General features: G+C 34.6%; 1 protein-coding gene across 1 annotated transcript in view; it reads left to right on the forward strand.

The window, feature by feature from the left end:
* The window catches only part of cyst (rho guanine nucleotide exchange factor 18 cysts), a 1,099,804-nt gene that overhangs the window by 1,028,736 nt on the left and 51,060 nt on the right, over positions 1-20,008 (forward strand). The window contains 1 exon segment of the mRNA XM_067081809.1: positions 13,421-13,499. Coding sequence (XP_066937910.1) covers positions 13,421-13,499 — 79 coding nt within the window.

Genomic DNA, 20,008 nt, shown 5'->3' on the forward strand with positions numbered 1-20,008 from the left:
AACAAATCCACACTTGTATGTGGGTACATATATATAAAAATAAATCTCTGCAGATTTATTTTTAAATATGTCTTCTCATATATAACTTGAATTTGTTTCTCCTTTTCGAGACTCATGCTACTGTGGGTATTTTTTAATAATAATCATAATAATAATAATAATTATAATAAAACTTTTTGATAAGTTGATCTGGTCGAGTTTTAAATGTATTATTATTATTATTATTATTATTATTATTATTGTTGTTGTTGTTGTTGTTGTTAAATGAACAAATCCATAAGAAACAGGGTTTTAAATGTATTATTATTATTATTATTATTATTATTATTATTATTATTATTATTATTATTATTATTATTATTATTACTGCTAGTTGTTGTTATTGTTTAAATGAACAAATCCATAAGAAACAGGACAAATAGCATTAATTATTTCAGCAAGCCTCCCAGGAACAGAATTCCCCCAATAATAAAAAAAGTAGATATAAAAAAAAATTAAAAACATTCAACCTTGATAAGAATAAGATTATAGCATTGAGTACAAAAAAGTAAAGTAAACAGCCCATGGAAACAGCCCATAGAAAGAATGAGATTATAGCATTAAGACTAAGAAAATAAAATAAACAGCCCATAGAAAGAATGAGATTATAGCATTAAGACTAAGAAAATTAAATAAACAGCCCATAGAAAGAATGAGATTATAGCATTAAGACTAATAAACTAAAATAAACAGCCCATAGAAAGAATAAGATTATAGCATTAAGAATGAGAATTCAAAACAGAGCATTCAGAATAGGTTCCATCCCAGCATTTCTCGCTAATAATCCTACCCAACTTAAGGAAGGAGGCTGAGACGCCATTTCACATCCGAGTCTCTCCTAACGAAGAAAACCTTCCTCAGAGTAGCCTCAGAAGAAGGGCTCTGGATGTCGAATGCAAATAGAAGGCTCAGCCGTTATATATTTATATATATATATATATATATTCTACCTGAAGGCGAAACGCTGCCGCCATCATCCAATTAGGCTTGGCATAGAGGAGCGTAGCTTGGGTTGGAATGGGGGTGAGGGTGTTTTCTGTTATTATTATTATTATTATTATTATTATTATTATTATTATTATTATTATTATTATTATTATTATTATTATTATTATTATTATTGTTGTTGTTGAATGGCTTGGAAGCCTCGAAGGGGGAATATAGGTGCGAGTTTTTAAGGCTGCTATTATTATTATTATTATTATTATTATTATTATTATTATTATTATTATTATTATTATTATTAAAACTACTGCTGTTGTTGTTATTTTCAAGTGAACAGATCCGTAAGAGACAGGACAAACGAACATTGATTATTCCAGCAAGCCTCCCAATAACAGAATTTCTACAATAATAATATAAAAAAATAAAAAATAAATATATGTTATATGTATATATATATATATATATATATATATATATATATATATATATATATATATATATATATATATATATATATATATATATATATATATATATGTGTGTATATGTGTGTGTTTTTGTGAATACACAATAATATATAATTTAATAACGATATTTGATCGTTGGGGTTGTCCATAATGAGAGATTAGGCAAGGTTTCATGATGCTATAACAATAACCGGGTTATGTCAATGGAAGTGTACCCGTGTGAGTTGACATAGAAAGAGGTACAATCTCTCTCTCTCTCTCTCTCTCTCTCTCTCTCTCTCTCTCTCTCTCTCTCTCTCTCTCTCTCTCTCTCAGGCCAGATGATGAAAAATGCTCTGTCCTTTTGTGTAATATTTCCTTATCTTTTATATAATGAGCCCCTTAATTGCGTAAAGATTACGGTTAGAAAGAGCTTTGTTTTATTATTTTCTTTAATAGTTTTGTGTATTTACTCTTTCTAAAAGAGCTTTCCTGATATATCTTGGCTTCGTAAACGAGATTTTGTTTTAATGTCATGATTTTGAGACTCCTTTTGCAGAATCCGTGAAGAGCAGAATAAAGGAGATGGGATAGAAATTAAATTGTGAAACCTTCTACTCTCTCTCTCTCTCTCTCTCTCTCTCTCTCTCTCTCTCTCTCTCTCTCTCTCTCTCTCTCTGTCTCTCTCTCTGCGGTGAAAGTTTTATTTTATGAGTAAAATTTTTGTCTTTAACGAGAAGGCATTAATAAGTACTGTCTATACATAAAGAGTAAACAGCTCTCTCTCTCTCTCTCTCTCTCTCTCTCTCTCTCTCTCTCTCTCTCTCTCTCTCTCTCTCTCTCTCTCTCTCTCTCTCTCTGAAGATCCCAAATATGCTTTCTGAAAGGCTGTATATAATTAAAAAACTTCAATATGCTATTGTGAACACTGAAGTATCTCTTTTTTCTCTCTCTCTCTCGTAAGAACATTTGAATACACAAGTGGTGATTATGGCTAGTCTGGGTTCCAGTCTCGTGTTGTCTTCACGTAAAGGAAGATTTGTTGTATAATTGTCAGCCCAAAGTGTGTGTGTGTGAATGCACAGTAGTTATATGTATATATATATATATATAATTTAATAACGAAATTTGATTATTGGGCTTGTCCATAAGTGTGAGAGAGAATAGGCAAGGTTTCATGATGTCGAGATGCAATAAAGACATTGTTGTGGATATTAAATGAATGAAGTTAAAGCAATCCTTCGAAAAAAAAAAACTTCGTGATTTGATGATGGTCTTTTGTTTGTGTGTATGTGTGTGTATGTGGTTGTGCTTGTGTTTGTGTTTGTGAAATAGACAGTGAGAGATGATCAAGTAGAAGAATATTTATATCACGGCTGTATCAAGAAACTGGATATAGAGCGAAGACATTATTTGATATATTGAAATAAGGAACTCAAGAAATCTGAAGATTTGATAATAATCGTGAGCGCAGGCACATACATTTATAAATGTATGTGTGTGTGTTTGTGTGTGTATGTGTGTGTGTGTGTGTGAGAGAGAGAGAGAGAGAGAGAGAGAGAGAGAGTTAATTTTAGACGGTTTACTTGGGGACTTGATTCTGTATTGCTTGAATAATTATTGTGATAAATATAACACTCTATATATACTCGTAAGTTATCTGGATGGCAATAAATTCTGTCATATTACTGTTGGATATTATATGGGGAATAACTGTTTATTGCTATTGTACAGTAATTTGAACTAGTTTATTATCGTAACTTGTTCGTTTCATATCGGACGTTCTTCGTAATTTATCGACCAGCATCTTTTTAATTAAAATAGCGAAATCATTTACATATTCTGTGTGGCTTTCGTTATTCCAATGATTTTATAAGGGCTTTATTTTATTTTTTTTATTTTGGTGGTATGGTGTAATGTCTTGTTCTTTAATGTTTTTCATTTCAATGACTTCTTGAGTGTATGGAAAATTTCTACCATGGGGCCGGTGGGGAAGACCGTCTCTCTCTCTCTCTCTCTCTCTCTCTCTCTCTCTCTCTCTCCATGTATACTCCCCTTAATAATATGTATGTTAAATGTGCATGCAGAACAGTTTTTTTACTTTTGTAAGGTATTTAGTAAACTCTCTCTCTCTCTCTCTCTCTCTCTCTCTCTCTCTCTCTCTCTCTCTCTCTCTCTCTCTCTCTCTCTCTCTCTCTCTGCGGCCGAGTCTGCCGCTTCACGTTACATAAATTCAGAACAGCCGGAAAATTGTTTTAGAAAAGAGAGTTCTCATCATGTCTTAAGTTTCTTAAGAGTCTTGCGCTAGTAAGCTTAGCGAAGATTATGACTTTTATTTATTCCCTTCTGTTCTTTTATTTCCTTTTATTCTTTTATTTCTGGTTTGTTCACACCATCTTTTCTATAAATGTTTGAGTGGTTCTGTATTTTCTTTAGTATATTATTGACCCGGATCGGATTGATTTGGATGAAGTCGTTACTTTGATAATGTGTTTAATTCACGTGTGTGTAATTCTCTTGCACACTGTATATATATATATATATATATATATATATATATATATATATATATATATATATATATATATATATATATATATGATTATTATCACTTTTACGTGATTCATTTATCACACATTACCACAGGTGAAAAATAAGAAACAGGGTGTAGGTCCTGACCGGTTTTCGACTTTATTTCAAGCCATTGACGAAGGACTGATACAGAGTGTGAGAAGTCACAAATATATATACTACAAGAACAGTACTAACGAACATACACAACCGTTAGAGGCTCCATATACCCACTCTGGCCGGTGTCGAGGTAGGAGTGGCCTTTAAAACTCATTTGGCTAAAAATCACAATAGACTCTCAGGGGACATTGCTGATAAACAGACCATACCCACCTCAGATCCACACCTGACAGGTGTCATGGAGGCAGGTTTGGAAACTCATTAACCTTACTACCCTCATGCTGTGTTTACAAATATGATAATCCTATTTTCATATATCTCTACTGCCTACCTTAAAGTTTAAACAATTTACAAATTTCTTTTTTGATATTAAAGGATCAAGTTTATACATCCCTTGACTGATATTCATATTATGGTTGTAACTTTCTTTTATGAAGCTAGATTCAATGATGTTCCTTTCCAGTGCATTATTAGAATATACAATCCTTTTGCCCCTTCCCAGTTGATAGCATGATTGTTCTCACTAACATGTACAAATATACCACTGTTCCCTTGTGCATATCTCACACATTTCTTATGTTGTTCAATTCTTTTTCCAGTGCTTTCCCAGTTTGGCCAATATAAAAGTTGTCTAAGACTTACACGGAATTTTATATACACACCCTTTAATATTGTCTGGGAGTTCTTGATAAGTACATTTTTCATTGTTGTATTGTTCTTAAATGCGACATTAACACCAAAATTCTTAAGTAGATGAGGATATCTTTCATACTATTATTATAAAGGCAGAACAAGCAAATTTTTGTGTTGTAAGGTTCTTTCTGGTTTGATACAAAGTCTTTTTGCCCTTCATATGCACTGTTTAATACACTATCAGGATATTTCAATTTTTGCCTGCATTCCTAATCTTATCTATTTCATCATCAATATATTCAGGGCTACATACCGTAATGCTCTTAAAAACATAGATGAAAACACTGACTTTTAACCTTATTGCTTTGTCCAGAATAGAAATGCACATAGGAAGAAATGTTAGTGGGTTTTCTATACACACTATATTTAAACCCACTACTATTTCTTCGTATGAGGACATCCAGAAACAGTAAGCACCCATCATTTTCCATTTCCATCGTGAATTTAATTGATGGTACTAACAATGAAAAATTTTATCAAGAACTCCCAGACAATATTAAAGGGTGTGTATATAAAATTCCGTGTAAGTCTTGTGACAACTTTATATTATATAAACCGGGAAAGCACTGGAAAAAAGAATTCATTTGCCATAACATAAAAATGTTGTGAGATATGCACAAGGGAACAGTGAAATATATTTGTACATGTTAATTGAGTTCAATCATGCTATCAACTGGGAAAGGGGCAAAGGATTGTATATTCTAATAATGCACTGGAAAGGAACATCATTGAATCTACTTCATAAAAAGAAAGTTACAACCATAATATGAATATCAGTCAAATGGGATGTATAAACTTGATCCTTTAATATCAAAAAGAAATTTGTAAATTGTTTAAACTTTAAGGTAGGCAGTAGAGATATATGAAAATAGGATTATCATATTTGTAAACACAGTACGAGGGTAGTAAGGTTAATGAGTTTCAAACTCCGCCTCCATGACACCTGTCAGGTGTGGATCTGAGTGGGGTATGGTCTGTTTATCAGCAATGTCCCCTGAGTCTATTGTGATTTTAGCCAAATGAGTTTTAAAGGCCACTCCTACCTCGACACCGGCCAGAGTGGGTATATGGAGCCTCTAACGGGTGTGTATGTTCGTTAGTACTGTTCTTGTAGTATATATATTTGTGACTTCTCACACTCTGTATCAGTCCTTCGTCAATGGCTTGAAATAAAGTCATAACCGGTCAGGACCACACCCCGTTTTCTTATTTTTCACCTGTAGTAATGTGTGATATATATATATATATATATATATATATATATATATATATATATATATATATATGTGTGTGTGTGTGTGTGTGTGTGTGTGTGTGTGTGTGTGTGTGTGTGTGTGTGTGTGTGTGTGTGTGTGTAACCTTAACCTTCCCTGACACAAACACACTTTTCCTGGTAAAAAGAAAGGTGATATGTAGAGGTTAGGAGGTCATTGTGCCTCAGGCAACCTAAGCAGGGACATTAAGCAACACATCAGCTTTATATATATATCTATGATGGAACGGATGACACGCACGGAAGAGCTTACTGAACAAAGGAGCTCAGAAGAGCTCCATTTGAGCTGAACGAAATGATACTTGTTAAGACGCGCTTACTAAAATTTCAGCTTTAAAGAATTTTTAACTAAACCGATGATGGTTCGGTGTTGCAGCGAAACTAGACAATAGTTTTTAATTGTTTGAAATTTTCCCGTTTAGTTGTGTTGTATATTGCGTACGTCGTTAGCGTAAGCGTATACTGAAAAATTTAAAATTATCGGGATGCCCAGACGATGTGCGTTAATAAATTTGAAAGCGCTTGGTACTAAACTTCTGCCTGTCATTTTCTTGTGGGATTCGCTTATGCACTGAAGTCACGTGCATCTATATATATATATATATATATATATATATATATATATATATATATATATATATATATATATATATATATATATATATATCATATATAATATCGATTCTCCAACGGAGATATACCGAGGTAGCAGATTTAAGCTTTGCTTCATGTAATTCTATCATGACAATTTCTATTATGTTTGTTTGAAATATAATGAATATGTTATGTCTTGTTTCATGGATTTTGTTAAGGAATATCTGTTCCGACAAGACTGACTGACTCTCTCTCTCTCTCTCTCTCTCTCTCTCTCTCTCTCTCTCTCTCTCTCTCTCTCTCTCTCTCTCTCTCATTCGAGAGAAATGAAGAACATTTTGGTAGGAAATACAACTCGCATCCGATGAAGAGAGACTCCACACGCCCACTAATCTCATGTAAGGTCACCTTTCTTAAGAGCATTATGTTTTCATAAGGTTTCCTTAGCATGCCACGGTCATTTAACTCTAAGCAAATGCTGTCACTAAGTTGATATTTCTAGTCACTCTAGAGAAATGCTGTCGATAAGTTAACATTTGTAGTCACTAGACAAATGTAGTCGCTAAGTTAATACTTCTAGTCACTCTAGACAGATGCTGTCGCTAAGTTATTATTTCTAGTAAAAAAAATGCAAAACGCAAAAAAAAAGAAAATTCTAGTTGCTTTGAAATAAATGTTATTTTATAAGGTTCGATTCGGAATTGATTTCGAAATGGGAAAGGAAATTAATGTGGTCGAGATGATTTGCGTAAGGCTTGAACTGATTTTATTATTATTATTATTATTTTTTTTTTGGCGGAATCAGATTAGGAATGAAAAATTACTGGTACTGAATATAGAGTTTTTTTTCCCCTTAGCTCTGGTCTTTGTTTTAAAAAAATATACTGGCTTTTGTATTAAATCTATTTTTTTTTTATTGTAAATGCTATTTTTTTTATTGTAAATGCTATTTTTTTTATTGTAAATGCTATTTCGTCTTCATATGAGCTGTCTCGTTCTGCCTTTTTCTGTGAAAATTTTATAAAATAATTGTTTCTTGAAATACGTATTTTTATGAATAATTATTTCATGAAATACGTATTTTTTGTGAATAATTATTTTTGAAATGCTTATTTTTGAAACTTATTTTTTGAAATATTTTTGAATTCTTACTTTTGAAATACTTATTTTTCGAAATGTTTTTAAATTCTTATTTTTTCAAATACTTATTTTCTGAAATACCCATTTCAAGTTGTAACTCGGACTTGACCCAATTGTATGACGCTTCGTTCGATCGCGGAACCCGGATGAGGAAAGAACGCTATGGTCCCTTTTCATAAATATTCTGTGCCTCAGCTGACCTAAGTAGTGAATTAGGGACCTGGTTATTTGTTGAACTTTTTTCCTTTTAGAAGTGTTGACGCCAGAAGAAACACCCTTTTAGTTTCGGGAGGAGAGAGAGAGAGAAGAGAGAGAGAGAGAGAGAGAGAGAGAGAGAGAGAGAGAGAGAGAGAGAGAGAGAGAGAGAGAGAGAGCACATCACATGAATCCTGAATGCCGTTGGGGGAGGCTCCTGAATCAGGGAGTACATTAGCATTGAAAAGTTATTTTAACGGCAATTGGACCCCGACGTGTCGTAAATTTCCCAAAAGCCATATAGTTCCCGGTAATGAAATGACTATTGATTTGTGTCAAACGTCAAGGGTCAGATGACTTTCGGAAGGTAATAGAACGTGGAAATCATGCGATAGATTATTTTTCAATTGTAATATTATGTGTTAGAATGTTTTTTTCTTAGCCATACAAACGTTCTCTTATTTTTTTTAAACTCCTGTACCGCTGACTTTAATGTACTTCAAGTGTTAACTTTTTTAGTTATTTTTGGTACTTTTTTGCCATTCGTTAACAAGATTACGCAGAAGTTGTGTGAATTTTGAAAGACAGTTTTATCAAAGAACTGATTACATTTGGGAGATATAGGAATATAAATATTTGACTTTTCAGGGCAAAGATCAAATAGCAGTCCAGCTTTGGCCATAACTTTTATAACTTTCGAATCAAACGAGATGGTGACTTCATATTTGACAGGCATAATCCACCAATGATGTCAATGAGCAGAGTGGGGTCAAGGTCGTACTTATAGAGGTTAAAGGTCAACTGGGAAATTAGTTTATACTTTAGTGGAGTTTATAGACAGTTGTAGCAAAACTGTACTGAATGGCTGGAAGTGATTTGATATTGGGAAATAAAGGAGTGTAACTTTAGAGGAGGGGAATATATATTGCACTTCCCTATCTAAAAGTTGTCTTCATACTTGAAAAAGGTTTAGCTGGCAAGCAAACATACCCACTAAGGTTTTGTTACCCTGAGTATAAGGTAACAGAATTATAAAATAATTAATGACCAGCTGCCTTTTCTCAAATTCTCAGACCACCTCATTAAAAAAGGGGCTTTCATAAATCAGTGTTGTGCCGTAATGGAGCTGTAACCCATGAAAAATCCCCCGTAGCGGGGTAGCGCCGTCAGTGCACCTCATGCGGTGCAATGTAGGTATTATTTAAGGGTCTTTGCAGCTTTCTTCGGCCCCTAACTGCAACTTCTTCCATTCCTTTTACTGTACCTCCGTTCATATTCTCTTTCTTCTATCTTACTGTCCACCGTCTCCTAACAATTGATCTATAGTGCAACTGCAAGGTTTTCCTCCTGTTACACTTATCAAACTTTTTCACTGTCAATTTCCGTTTCAGCGCTGAATGGCTTAAGTTGCCCCAGCGCTTGGCATGCATGCCTAAAATCTATAAATCAATCAATCACGAAAAATCCATAATTCGTAGACTGAACTGTCTGGTGACATCAGACATCAGAGACTAACCGGATTATCTTTCCCGAGAAACCATAAGAAAAACGGAGGAGTGAAATAAAAATTCCACGCTTCGATGGCTTCGAGAGGTTTAGCGTAACTTGAGGATAAGGTAATTAACTTGCTTCTGGCTACACAAATATTGAAGGCACCTCCTGAAGATATTGGCATATACGGGATATTTTTATAGGGGGGTGCAATACTTAATCGTTATTCGGGTTTAGTGGAAACCCGACCCCGGGAAAAATCGGTTGGAAAAATACGTGCATCATAATTCTGTCATTTTTAAACCTACAAGTAATGCCAAGTACAGTATTCTACATGGGGGTTGTGGGGGAGTGCCGTCAGTGCACCTCATGTGGTGCCCTGTAGGCATCACTAAAGGTTGTTTGCAACATCCTTTGGCCCTTATCTGCATCCAGTTTTAATCTTTTACTTTGCCTTTCTTCAATCTTGCTGTCCAACCGCTCCAACTCCCCTTACAGCCAAATTACCATAAATCAACTTCAGTGTAAACTGTGATACATCGCAGATTGTTGATGGAAGTTCGCGTCGTTTCAAAGGTCATATACCCAAAGCTGTTTTGGTGTAAAAACTCTAACGCCTATCTGTCACAAGAGTCATGAAAACCTGGTAAGATTAACTTTACATCTCTGTGTACGTTTTCAAAAAAGAACACTCCTGATCCCCGGGGCGCACTGGAATTCAGTGAACCCCATGTAGCTTAATTGCTTGCTGTTTAGAAATTTTTGTACGTGTGGCGCTCCTAAGTAATTAACCAAAACTACTGTTCTTTGAAGAGGGAGATATAAAGATACCGTCCAACGTAATATTGCATTGCTGATGTCTTTTTATTTCATCTTATGCACGTACGTATGTATGTTCATTATATATATATATATATATATATATATATATATATATATATATATATATATATATATATATATATATATATATATATATACACATATACATATATAGTGTGTGTGTGTGTTTGTGCGCGCGCGCTCTTGCGCTTCGTTTTGACCCTGACAACAGTCTGTTTCTTGTCGATGAAACCGACTGCACGTTCTGCACGTTGACCTGCAAGGGAGTCTTCTCGTAGGAACGGACTTAATGAGAAGCTTGAATTGAGATTATAGCAAGACTGAATTGAGTTAATAATAGTCACGTGTTGCGTTATGCAAATCACGCAACGTTTGAGGAGCTTTTGAATTAACCAGGTATAGTCACGAAGGCCCCGGTTGGAATTTTCTCTATTTCAGTCGTATTTGTATATCAGTAAAGCTGATAGAGAGAAGGAGAGAAGGATGGTCTTAACTTTTCCTTATTTTCTTTTTGTCATATTTACTGTCCCTAGTGTTCACCTGTCTTCGCAATGTTCATTTGTTTCTTTGTCATATTAATTGTAATATTCACTTAACTTTAAATGTTCATATTTTTCTCCGTCATATTTATTGTAATGTTCACTGGTCTTCTCTAAGTTCATTTTATCTTTATATGTCGACTATCTGTCTTGTTTGAAATTGACCTACAGTAATAATAATAATAAAAGTAATAATAATAATAATAATAATAATACTTTCTATACCAACTAGGAAAAATAACTTTTGTTAGTAATGTCGAATTGTGTGTGATCTGCCCACGGTTTCCGAGCTTATATATATATTTGCGTAGACAAGATTAATTAATCTTTTTTTAGAGGAGAACATTGTTATCAGAGTAAATGAATAACTGGGTTCGTAAAACTTTTGGTCCCTTGAGAAGTTAATGAAGAGAAGATTTTGTTATTTTCAAGATAAATTTTGCTTTAGTGAAAATCTGAATACCACAAAAATTCTGCCTGCGGCTTAATGTCATCTGAGATTTAAGAAAAACTAATAAGAAATGGTCGTGTGTGCGTGTTTATAAATATATACAGTATATATATATATATATGTATGTGTATATGTATATGTGTGTGTATGTATGTATTATATATATATATGTATATGTATATATAAATTTAGGTTGATGTGGCCAGCAAGTTAATTATCATTAATTAACTATAATTGAAGAAACACAAAAAAATCTAAGGAAAAAGAGATAAAAAAAAAAACCTCAGATCTTAACCCCAGTAAATCGAAAGTTCTTCCCCCTTTGAAGACCTAGGATTTTAGAATCAAGTGGCACAAGAGAGGAAGAAACTCCTTAATTTGGCAGTAGATGGAACGTGAGTCGACGGAACGGTTGCTCCTTGGATTGATAAACTTGTGAGACAGTGAAATAGTTTATTTATTTATTTATTTATGTTTTGTTTTTTATTTATTTACTTTTTTCGCATTTGAAGTCTTTTCTTTTCCCCTTCAACTTGGCTCGTGAAAAAGTTGTACAGCTCTTATGTAATCAGTCATCATAGCTTGAGTGGCTTTTTCTTCTCTCTCTGTCTCGCTGTGTGTGTGTCTGTGTCTGTGTGGGTGTTTGTGTGTGTGTGTGTGTGTGTGTGTACACACCTAATCTCAGCTTAGCCAAAGCTGTTCTTATCTGATTAAGTATAATTTTTAATAACTAATAATCTCCTCGTGAATTAACAATTATACAGTATTTCAAAATTTTAAACCTGATCTATCTAATTAACCGTAAGAAGATTATGAATCTGAGTAATGAACATAATCCAGACGCCCTTGCGCGCAGCGAATGATCGCTGTTCGTGACATAAGTGAGCGTGATGCAAGTGATGCGTTTCTCTCTCTCTCTCTCTCTCTCTCTCTCTCTCTCTCTCTCTCTCTCTCTCTCTCTCTCTCTCTCTAATAAAGCGGTCGAAGTAAATGACAGCGCGGTGTATGAGGTGCCGTTATGAAGGTCCAACCTGTTCCACTCTCGAGTTTCACAATAATGATTTAGGCTCTTCTGATATACATATGTGTGTATATTTATATATATTATGCTTCTTGGTTCGTTCGTCTTTTTGATGTTTTAACATTATATATTATGACTTCTGTACAGGGATGTTTGTGTTTATATTTCGGTTGATTTTGTTTGTGTGTATTAGCATAGTTATTATATTAAGAGACTCAGATCTGAACCTGGGGAGTAGGGAGTATGGGTCAGACGGATTTTTTGCGGTCACTGAATGCTGTTCTTCTGTGTACTAATAATAATAATGGTAAGTGGTCCAGTGGTTATCAGCTTCTCATTAGCAATAACGTCGAGAACGATTCTTGCAGAACCGGTGAACCACCTTTCCTGATAAATTACCATTACTTCTCCATACCTACGCTGTTATGTACCTGGTAGGCAGCAGTCCGTGGTGGGTTGCAAACAAGGTGGAGAAGGGCGTGGGGCAAGCAGCTTCACATTACAATTTTTCACTATGGTTACTATTTTACTGTTACCATTTTTAAACTAGTATTGCCACTACTGTATTAGATATGTTAGTGTATATTTTATTTTTAACGATGATTGATTGAGTAGAGTTTTACTATTATTATCATCAGTACGTTATTACCATCATATATCATAATGAAGACGAGTTCCTACTTCTATTGTACTCCTGTTATGAAATTATCAAAGAATTCTATTTAATTTAATTAACTGTACATAGAAAATTATTTAATTAAGCATACTAATTTTACTACAGCTGCAACCACTGCTAATGCCACTTCTATGAAACTGTTCAAAGGATAAATATTTTTAAGTGACCTTTTTTTTTTCCTTCCTCTATATTTTCCCATTTCCATCTTCTTTCTCCTTCGTTATTCCGTATCCTAAATTAATATCTTCATTCTTCCATCACCGTGCGTTAGAGCGCCATAACATGTTATTCATACCTCAGAGAGAGAAGTAGAATTTTTTTTTTTAAATTAAAAGTGTCAGATTGTGGAAGCCGTTTTTATTCTCTTCTTCTTTCCATTCCAGATCTAATTACCAGTACGAAGACGACCCGGAATCTCGCAAGAGAAGAAAGCGCGGGTCAATCTTCTTCAGGAAGAGGAAGGTAAGATTTCGGCTATTTTTTTTTCTTGTTTTTTTTTTTTTAGTTTTTTATTTTGAATAATTTTTTTTATTTTTATGGTTTAGTTAATTATAGGATTATAGGGGGGAAATGTGGGGTGAAATTTCTTAGTGTTTTTGCTTTATTTTTCGCTGGCATTTCGATTTTTTCAGATGGGAATACTATGTTTGTCTGTGTGTGTGTATATATATATATATATATATATATATATATATATATATATATATATATATATATATATATATATATATATATATATATATATATATATATATATATACATACATATACACGCACACATGTATGTATGTATGTATGTATATATTATATATATGAATGAATTTTATCACATCACCGTGATTCATGTACAAACGTTAAGCTACAAATGTCCTTTAATATCCAGTTCGCGTCATTGTATTCCTGAGTTCTTGTCTCCCGTGGTTCGAGCCCACGAGACGACGAACTTATTATCAACTAAAAAATTCCCCTTCGGGTAATATATATGAAAATATATTATTTCCGAGGTAGAACGAATTGGATATTGAAGGACATTTGTAGCTTAATGCTCATATATGTGTGTGTATGAGTGTGAGAATTAGTTAGAAGAAATTACAGTGGGAAAAAGGAATTTGACTACCCTCAGTTGGTGTATGTATGCATGTATGTACTTATCTATTATTATTTAAATGGGTACATCCATACCGAATCAGAGAGAACCTCTTTTTGTATTCATGTTTGTACCTTGTGGGTGAAAATACCCAAAGGAACTTAACCTTGTTTCTGCCACATGTAATAGATTACATTACTCCAAAGAGGACAATGGAATATTTTTTGTATGCCTATATCTTTTATCTTTTGGGTGAAACTCCCAAATGGGACTGCGTGAATGCCTTTTTTAATAGTCTGTGAGCTTTTTGAGAAAACAACCTGATCACATGGTAATACACCCTTTTTGTGTACGCCCTTATCTGAGAGGTGAAAATATTCAAAACGGGGAAGTGTGAATACACTGTGCTTGTGTATTTCTGTAACTATTGGATGAAAATACACAAGGGAATATGGGCTTACTCACTGTTATGTATATCTGTACCGTTTTGGTAAAATTGCCCAAAATGCGATATAGGAATACCCTCTCTGAGTGCCTGTGCTTTTCGGATGCAAATACGTAAGAATATACGAGCACCATATGTGTATACCCCTTACTTTCATTAAATCAAAAGCTTCAGTTTTAAAGTATTACCTGAACGTCAAAATCTGCAGTCGTCTGTTCATACTTGAGTCTGTGATCCCCTGCTTATAAATAAGAAGTCATTTGTTTTGTATAAAGATACAAATAAAATTCACCAGACGCTTGCCTAAGCCCTTGGCGTACAACCCCCCTTATCCTGCGGATCAAAGGCTTTTAGGCCAATCCAAATGCGTCTGGGACATTTTTCTCACGAGAGGGTTGTCTGAGAATCTCTCTCTCTCTCTCTCTCTCTCTCTCTCTCTCTCTCTCTCTCTCTCTCTCTCTCTCTCTCTCTCTCTCTCAGCGATATGGTTACGGGAACAAAGAAACATAATGAGTTAGGTTAATTTGGTATGTTTTTATATGGGTATAAAAAATTAGGTTAGTATTGTAAACAATTCTTTAAGTTAAGTATACCTTAGTTTAACCAGACCACTGAGCTGATTAACAGCTCTCCTAGAGAGGGCTGGCCCAAAGGGTTAGATTTATTTTACGTGGCTGAGAACCAATTGGTTACCTAGCAACGGGACCTACAGCTTATTGTGGAATCCGAACCATATTATAGCGAGAAATGAATTTCTGTCACCAGAAATAAATTCCTCTAATTCTTCATTGGCCGGTCCGGGTCTGGGAATCGAACGCGGCGCCAGACTAAACAATTCTTTAAAGAAACCAACTTTGATTTATTTTTTTCTTCTTGGCGCTAGATTTTAGAAAGACACATTCTGTATATGTATGTATGCATATATGTATATGTGTGTATATACATACATGCAAACATACATATATACATAATGAAAGGATATTATAAACATACATTTAGGAACCTAATTTCTTGAGAAACAAAGCTGTATCTAACAGCTCATCGCCGCCATAGCCAAGACTCGAAGTAAGTAAGTAATTTTTGGATATGAAAGTGGTTTATATTTTTTTAAGTTCAGATATCATAGAGTCAGTCCATCATGACAATGACCTGTGCCTCTTTGCGCAAATTGCCGCTTGCTCCTGATTCCTAATGGCTGGTGCCAGTCTCGATAACGCTTATGTTTTAACTCTGATATTCAGAGGCTTTTTAGTCGTGTTAAGGCAATTTTTTTCATTTTTATGAGTGCTTATCACAGTAATATATTTCACGTATTGTATACAGTTAAGCATTTGTTGCTCTGATTAAAAATGGAAAAATGGGTATTATGTAATTCACTTCGAAAAATTGATGGGGACCTAGGACCCATCACACCATTTTAATTCCCTTCTTATAGAGGCAGTTCAGTAAAAATGTTAAAACAAAATTAATTTGTCTGAATGATTAGAAAGCATCTTCCATAATTATGAGTTTCCGTCAAATTCTTCCGTAGAAGATTTAGTCGGATGAAAAAAACAAGTGTCAGTTAACGACACTTTTGGCTTCGATTTTCCTATATTAGGCTGATTAATCATTTTCCTTGTCAGTTGCTCCAAGGATTTCGTGACCGCCTTCTGACAGCTGTTTTTAGTTGGAATGCGCTGTTTTCATTTTAGATGGCGAGCCTTTAAAATTAAAAAGAAGTTTTAAAAATCCAGAACGTTTTTCTTTGTGAAAATTGAATTGTTGACCATTTAATGTTCAAATGATTGAAGAAAATATTATGGCATGCTTTTAATATTTCCTGTTTATGACCTGTGTTAATGTATAAAAGTGAAATGTAATAAAACTGGCATTTTTTCTGCTGTAAGATAATGATAAAACGCAAACTACTACTTGCCTTAACATGCAATAACATTTCGTGCAATAACAGAAGTAGGAATTGCACTTCAAGCCATTAAGTAATAAGTGTTCTAACATTTCCGCTCATCAGTCCCCCTCATACTCTTTTCATTCCATTTTATCTCTCTCCTTTTTCCATACTGTCATTCCTGTCCTTTTTTTTTTTTTGCATATTTTTTTGTCCATTTTATAATCATATTATTTTCCCATTTCATCAGCATATTTCTGGCGTCGATATTTCTCTCTCTCTCTCTCTCTCTCTCTCTCTCTCTCTCTCTCTCTCTCTCTCTCTCTCTCTCTCTCTCTCTTTTCACCCATTTACTGCCTGTACGGATGGAAAAAAATCTATTTCTCTTTCCCTTTTCACGATAATTTTACTGCCAGCGGAACGAAAGAGGCTCTTTTCAGTACGATAGAGAAAATGGACCACCCCATCATACTCGTATAGACACTATACGTGCCACCTTATCCGATGGTCTCTCGTGCCCCAATGTGGCCCATTACACGGAGTGTCAGGGTCTTCAGGCCCGTTGAATGGTCTTTATTTAAAAATTTTTTTTTAAACTTCTTATAGTTGTTGGAAAATGAACAGAACGGATGACGGTAGCAGGTGGTTTGCAAAAGATTGGGGAGAGGCCATAGAAGTAAGTAAGTTTTTTATGGAAGTTAAATCTGGATTTTTGTATTTTAGTCCCACAGCCTTCGCTGGTGAGTGGTTATAAACAGCTGGGGCAGTGAGATGGGAAGGCTCCAGCGTAGACTTACATATAATATTTGCAACAGGAAAGATGTTAGTTATATATAACGTTTGTAAGAGAAAAATTTTTAGTTTTAGGCAGCGATAGCTCTTGGAACTCATTGCAACCCCTGTGGTCGGTTGTGGGTTCACCATGGCCGATACAGTATTTATACGAATATGAAAAATCTCAGAAGATATGTTTAGTTATGATTTGACTTGGAAGTTCTTATTAGGTATGTTTATGTTGTTAGCTTGGTATATAAATTTTCAGCACAAGTGTTTAGGTATATAATTGTTCTATCAGTTATCGCGTGCCAGATTTATATAAATTTATTTAATTTTCCCAAACTGTGTGGAGAATTTTGTTTTACTTCAAAAAACTAACATTTTTTCATTGTTAAATTCTGCTGCAAAAAAGAGAAATGCCGCGTTTTTGTAGATTCCAATGCATCTTTCTTTTCCTTTTCAATCATTTTTTGTTACAGCTGCGATTCAAAAATGTTCGTCATATCAAAGAATGTCTTTTCAGATCATGGAATTAAACTCAGTAAAATCGAAATGGTTTTCATAAAACTTATGATTTTTCGACATTTTATTCTTCTCAGTATTTTAAACTCACAAACCTTTCGTAAAGCACTTTCCATTTTGAATATTGAAGGCAAAATTCCGATTATAAAATGCGTCTTCCACCCTCATGAAACTTCCGTATCACCAGAAGACCTCCATTGTATCACCCAGTCTGCTTCTGTACCTTTGAATGAGAAGCTTCCATAATTAAAAATCAGTTTCTTTCATATAACTTCGTGACCGAAACTTGCCTCCTTGTCAGTAAGTCTGAAATGTATTTAGGTTTGGAAAAGTTTCCGTCTTGTCAGAATTCTGAACATTCGACGCAACTTCAGTGAAATTCTCAGAAGTTTTTTTTTTTTTTTTTTTTTACTCGAAAGTCCTCCTTCTGCACGAAGTGTAATACTGAATATTAAAAAAAAAACTAATCTGTCTATTCTGATTGATGCTTCGTGGCAGGGTTTTCCCTTTGCCATACTGACCTTCAGGTAATTTTTGACAGAAATACATAATGATGAGACTGTGCGAGTATCCATTCTCTCTCTCTCTCTCTCTCTCTCTCTCTCTCTCTCTCTCTCTCTCTCTCTCTCTCTCTCTCTCTCTCTCCACGGGTTAAGAGATCAAGACTGCCTCGACTACCGAAATCAATTTGTCACCGCAAGAAAGAGGTGTCAGTGGACTTTTAATCTTGCAAGATGACAGAGAGAGACAAGTCTCCTTAACAGATGCAGGTTGAAATCTTTAGAAAATGCAGAGGAAGGAAGAGAATTCCACATAGTAGCTTGAGACGAAGGAGTGATCAAACCCAGTAACCCCAAAGTTGTCAACTTTTAATCCTTGTAATTGATCCTACGAAAGAATTCCATATCATTGAGGAAACTTAGGCTTCATCTTTTCCTTTCGGTTTTTTTTTTTTTTTGAAAGTTGTTCCTGTCGACCCTTACGTAGTCCAAGGGGGGAGGGGGGAAGTCTCTTTTTGTCTTCAGTGGATCATTTCAAAGTTTTCACATCTTTTTAATGACTTTCAGGCATTTGTTCAGCTTACGTAACAGCCGGGGTGACGTATCTTAAAAAATAAACATTCTTCCAATTGTTCGTTGGTGACTGGGAGATTGCCGGGGGATGAGGGAGGTTGGGGGGGGGGGGGATCGTGGGAGATAATGCTGGAGGAGTAATTGAGGTGTGTGTTGGAGATTTGGTGGAGGGGATGAGGTTGGGTAAGGCTTATTGTACTGAAATTGGTATGTGGGTGATGTTGGAGATTAATGATGCTGCTTAAGCTCGTTATTTATTTATGCTTTCCCTTAACCCTTTATCCTCCTCCCCCCTCTCCTCCTCCCCCCTCTCCTCCTCCTCCCCCCTTCCCCGCTTTTCCCTCTACCCGACCTCATGTGTTGTATATTGTTTAACCCTTTGACAGCAAAGTAAAAAAAAAAAGTAATTAACATATATAATTAAGCTTGATATTTACCTGGCCTTTTAACCTAGATTCCATTTTCATTTAAAAAGTATTTGTTTTTTTTTTGTTCATCAGGATCTGTTCTTTTCATGTATGCATCCATTTTTTTTTTACTCATTTTTTTGTTGTTTCTTCTCATGCATTGTTCATTGTGACACTTATCATCATCCATTATTCTGTAAAGAAAAATATCTTTTTCATTCATTGCACATTCATTCATGAATACAATTTTGCATTTATGCATTATCCATTCATTCGTGAATATTTCTCAGGAAGATTATTTGTGGCCTAGTCCACTTATGAATTAACCACGGTCATTTTAGTCGCTTTTTCCTGTTGTCTCTATCCTTTACTGGGTTTTTTTGCTTCTTCCTTTACTATTTGCATCTTTTTCTTATTTTTTTTTTTACAACGCCGTTCTTAATCCTTTTATTTGCATTTCCATTCCAAATTTTAACCTGTAGCATCTTTCCAGATTTTAACCTTGTAGCATCTCTCCAGATTTTAACCGTGTAGCATATTTCAGGATTTTAACCTTGTAGTATATTTCCAGATTTTAACCTTGCAGCATCTTTCCGGATTTTAACCTCGTAGCATCTTTCCGGATTTTAACCTTGTAGCATCTTTCCGGATTTTAACCTTGTAGCATCTTTTCGGATTTTAACCTTACAGCATCTTTCCAGGTTTTAAACTTGTAGCATCTCTCTTGATTTTGTCTTGGTAGCCACGTTCTTCAGTTTTTTAGCCACGTCTT

The sequence above is a fragment of the Macrobrachium rosenbergii genome, chromosome 37 (assembly GCF_040412425.1).
Source record: "Macrobrachium rosenbergii isolate ZJJX-2024 chromosome 37, ASM4041242v1, whole genome shotgun sequence".
Taxonomy (NCBI): domain Eukaryota; kingdom Metazoa; phylum Arthropoda; class Malacostraca; order Decapoda; family Palaemonidae; genus Macrobrachium; species Macrobrachium rosenbergii.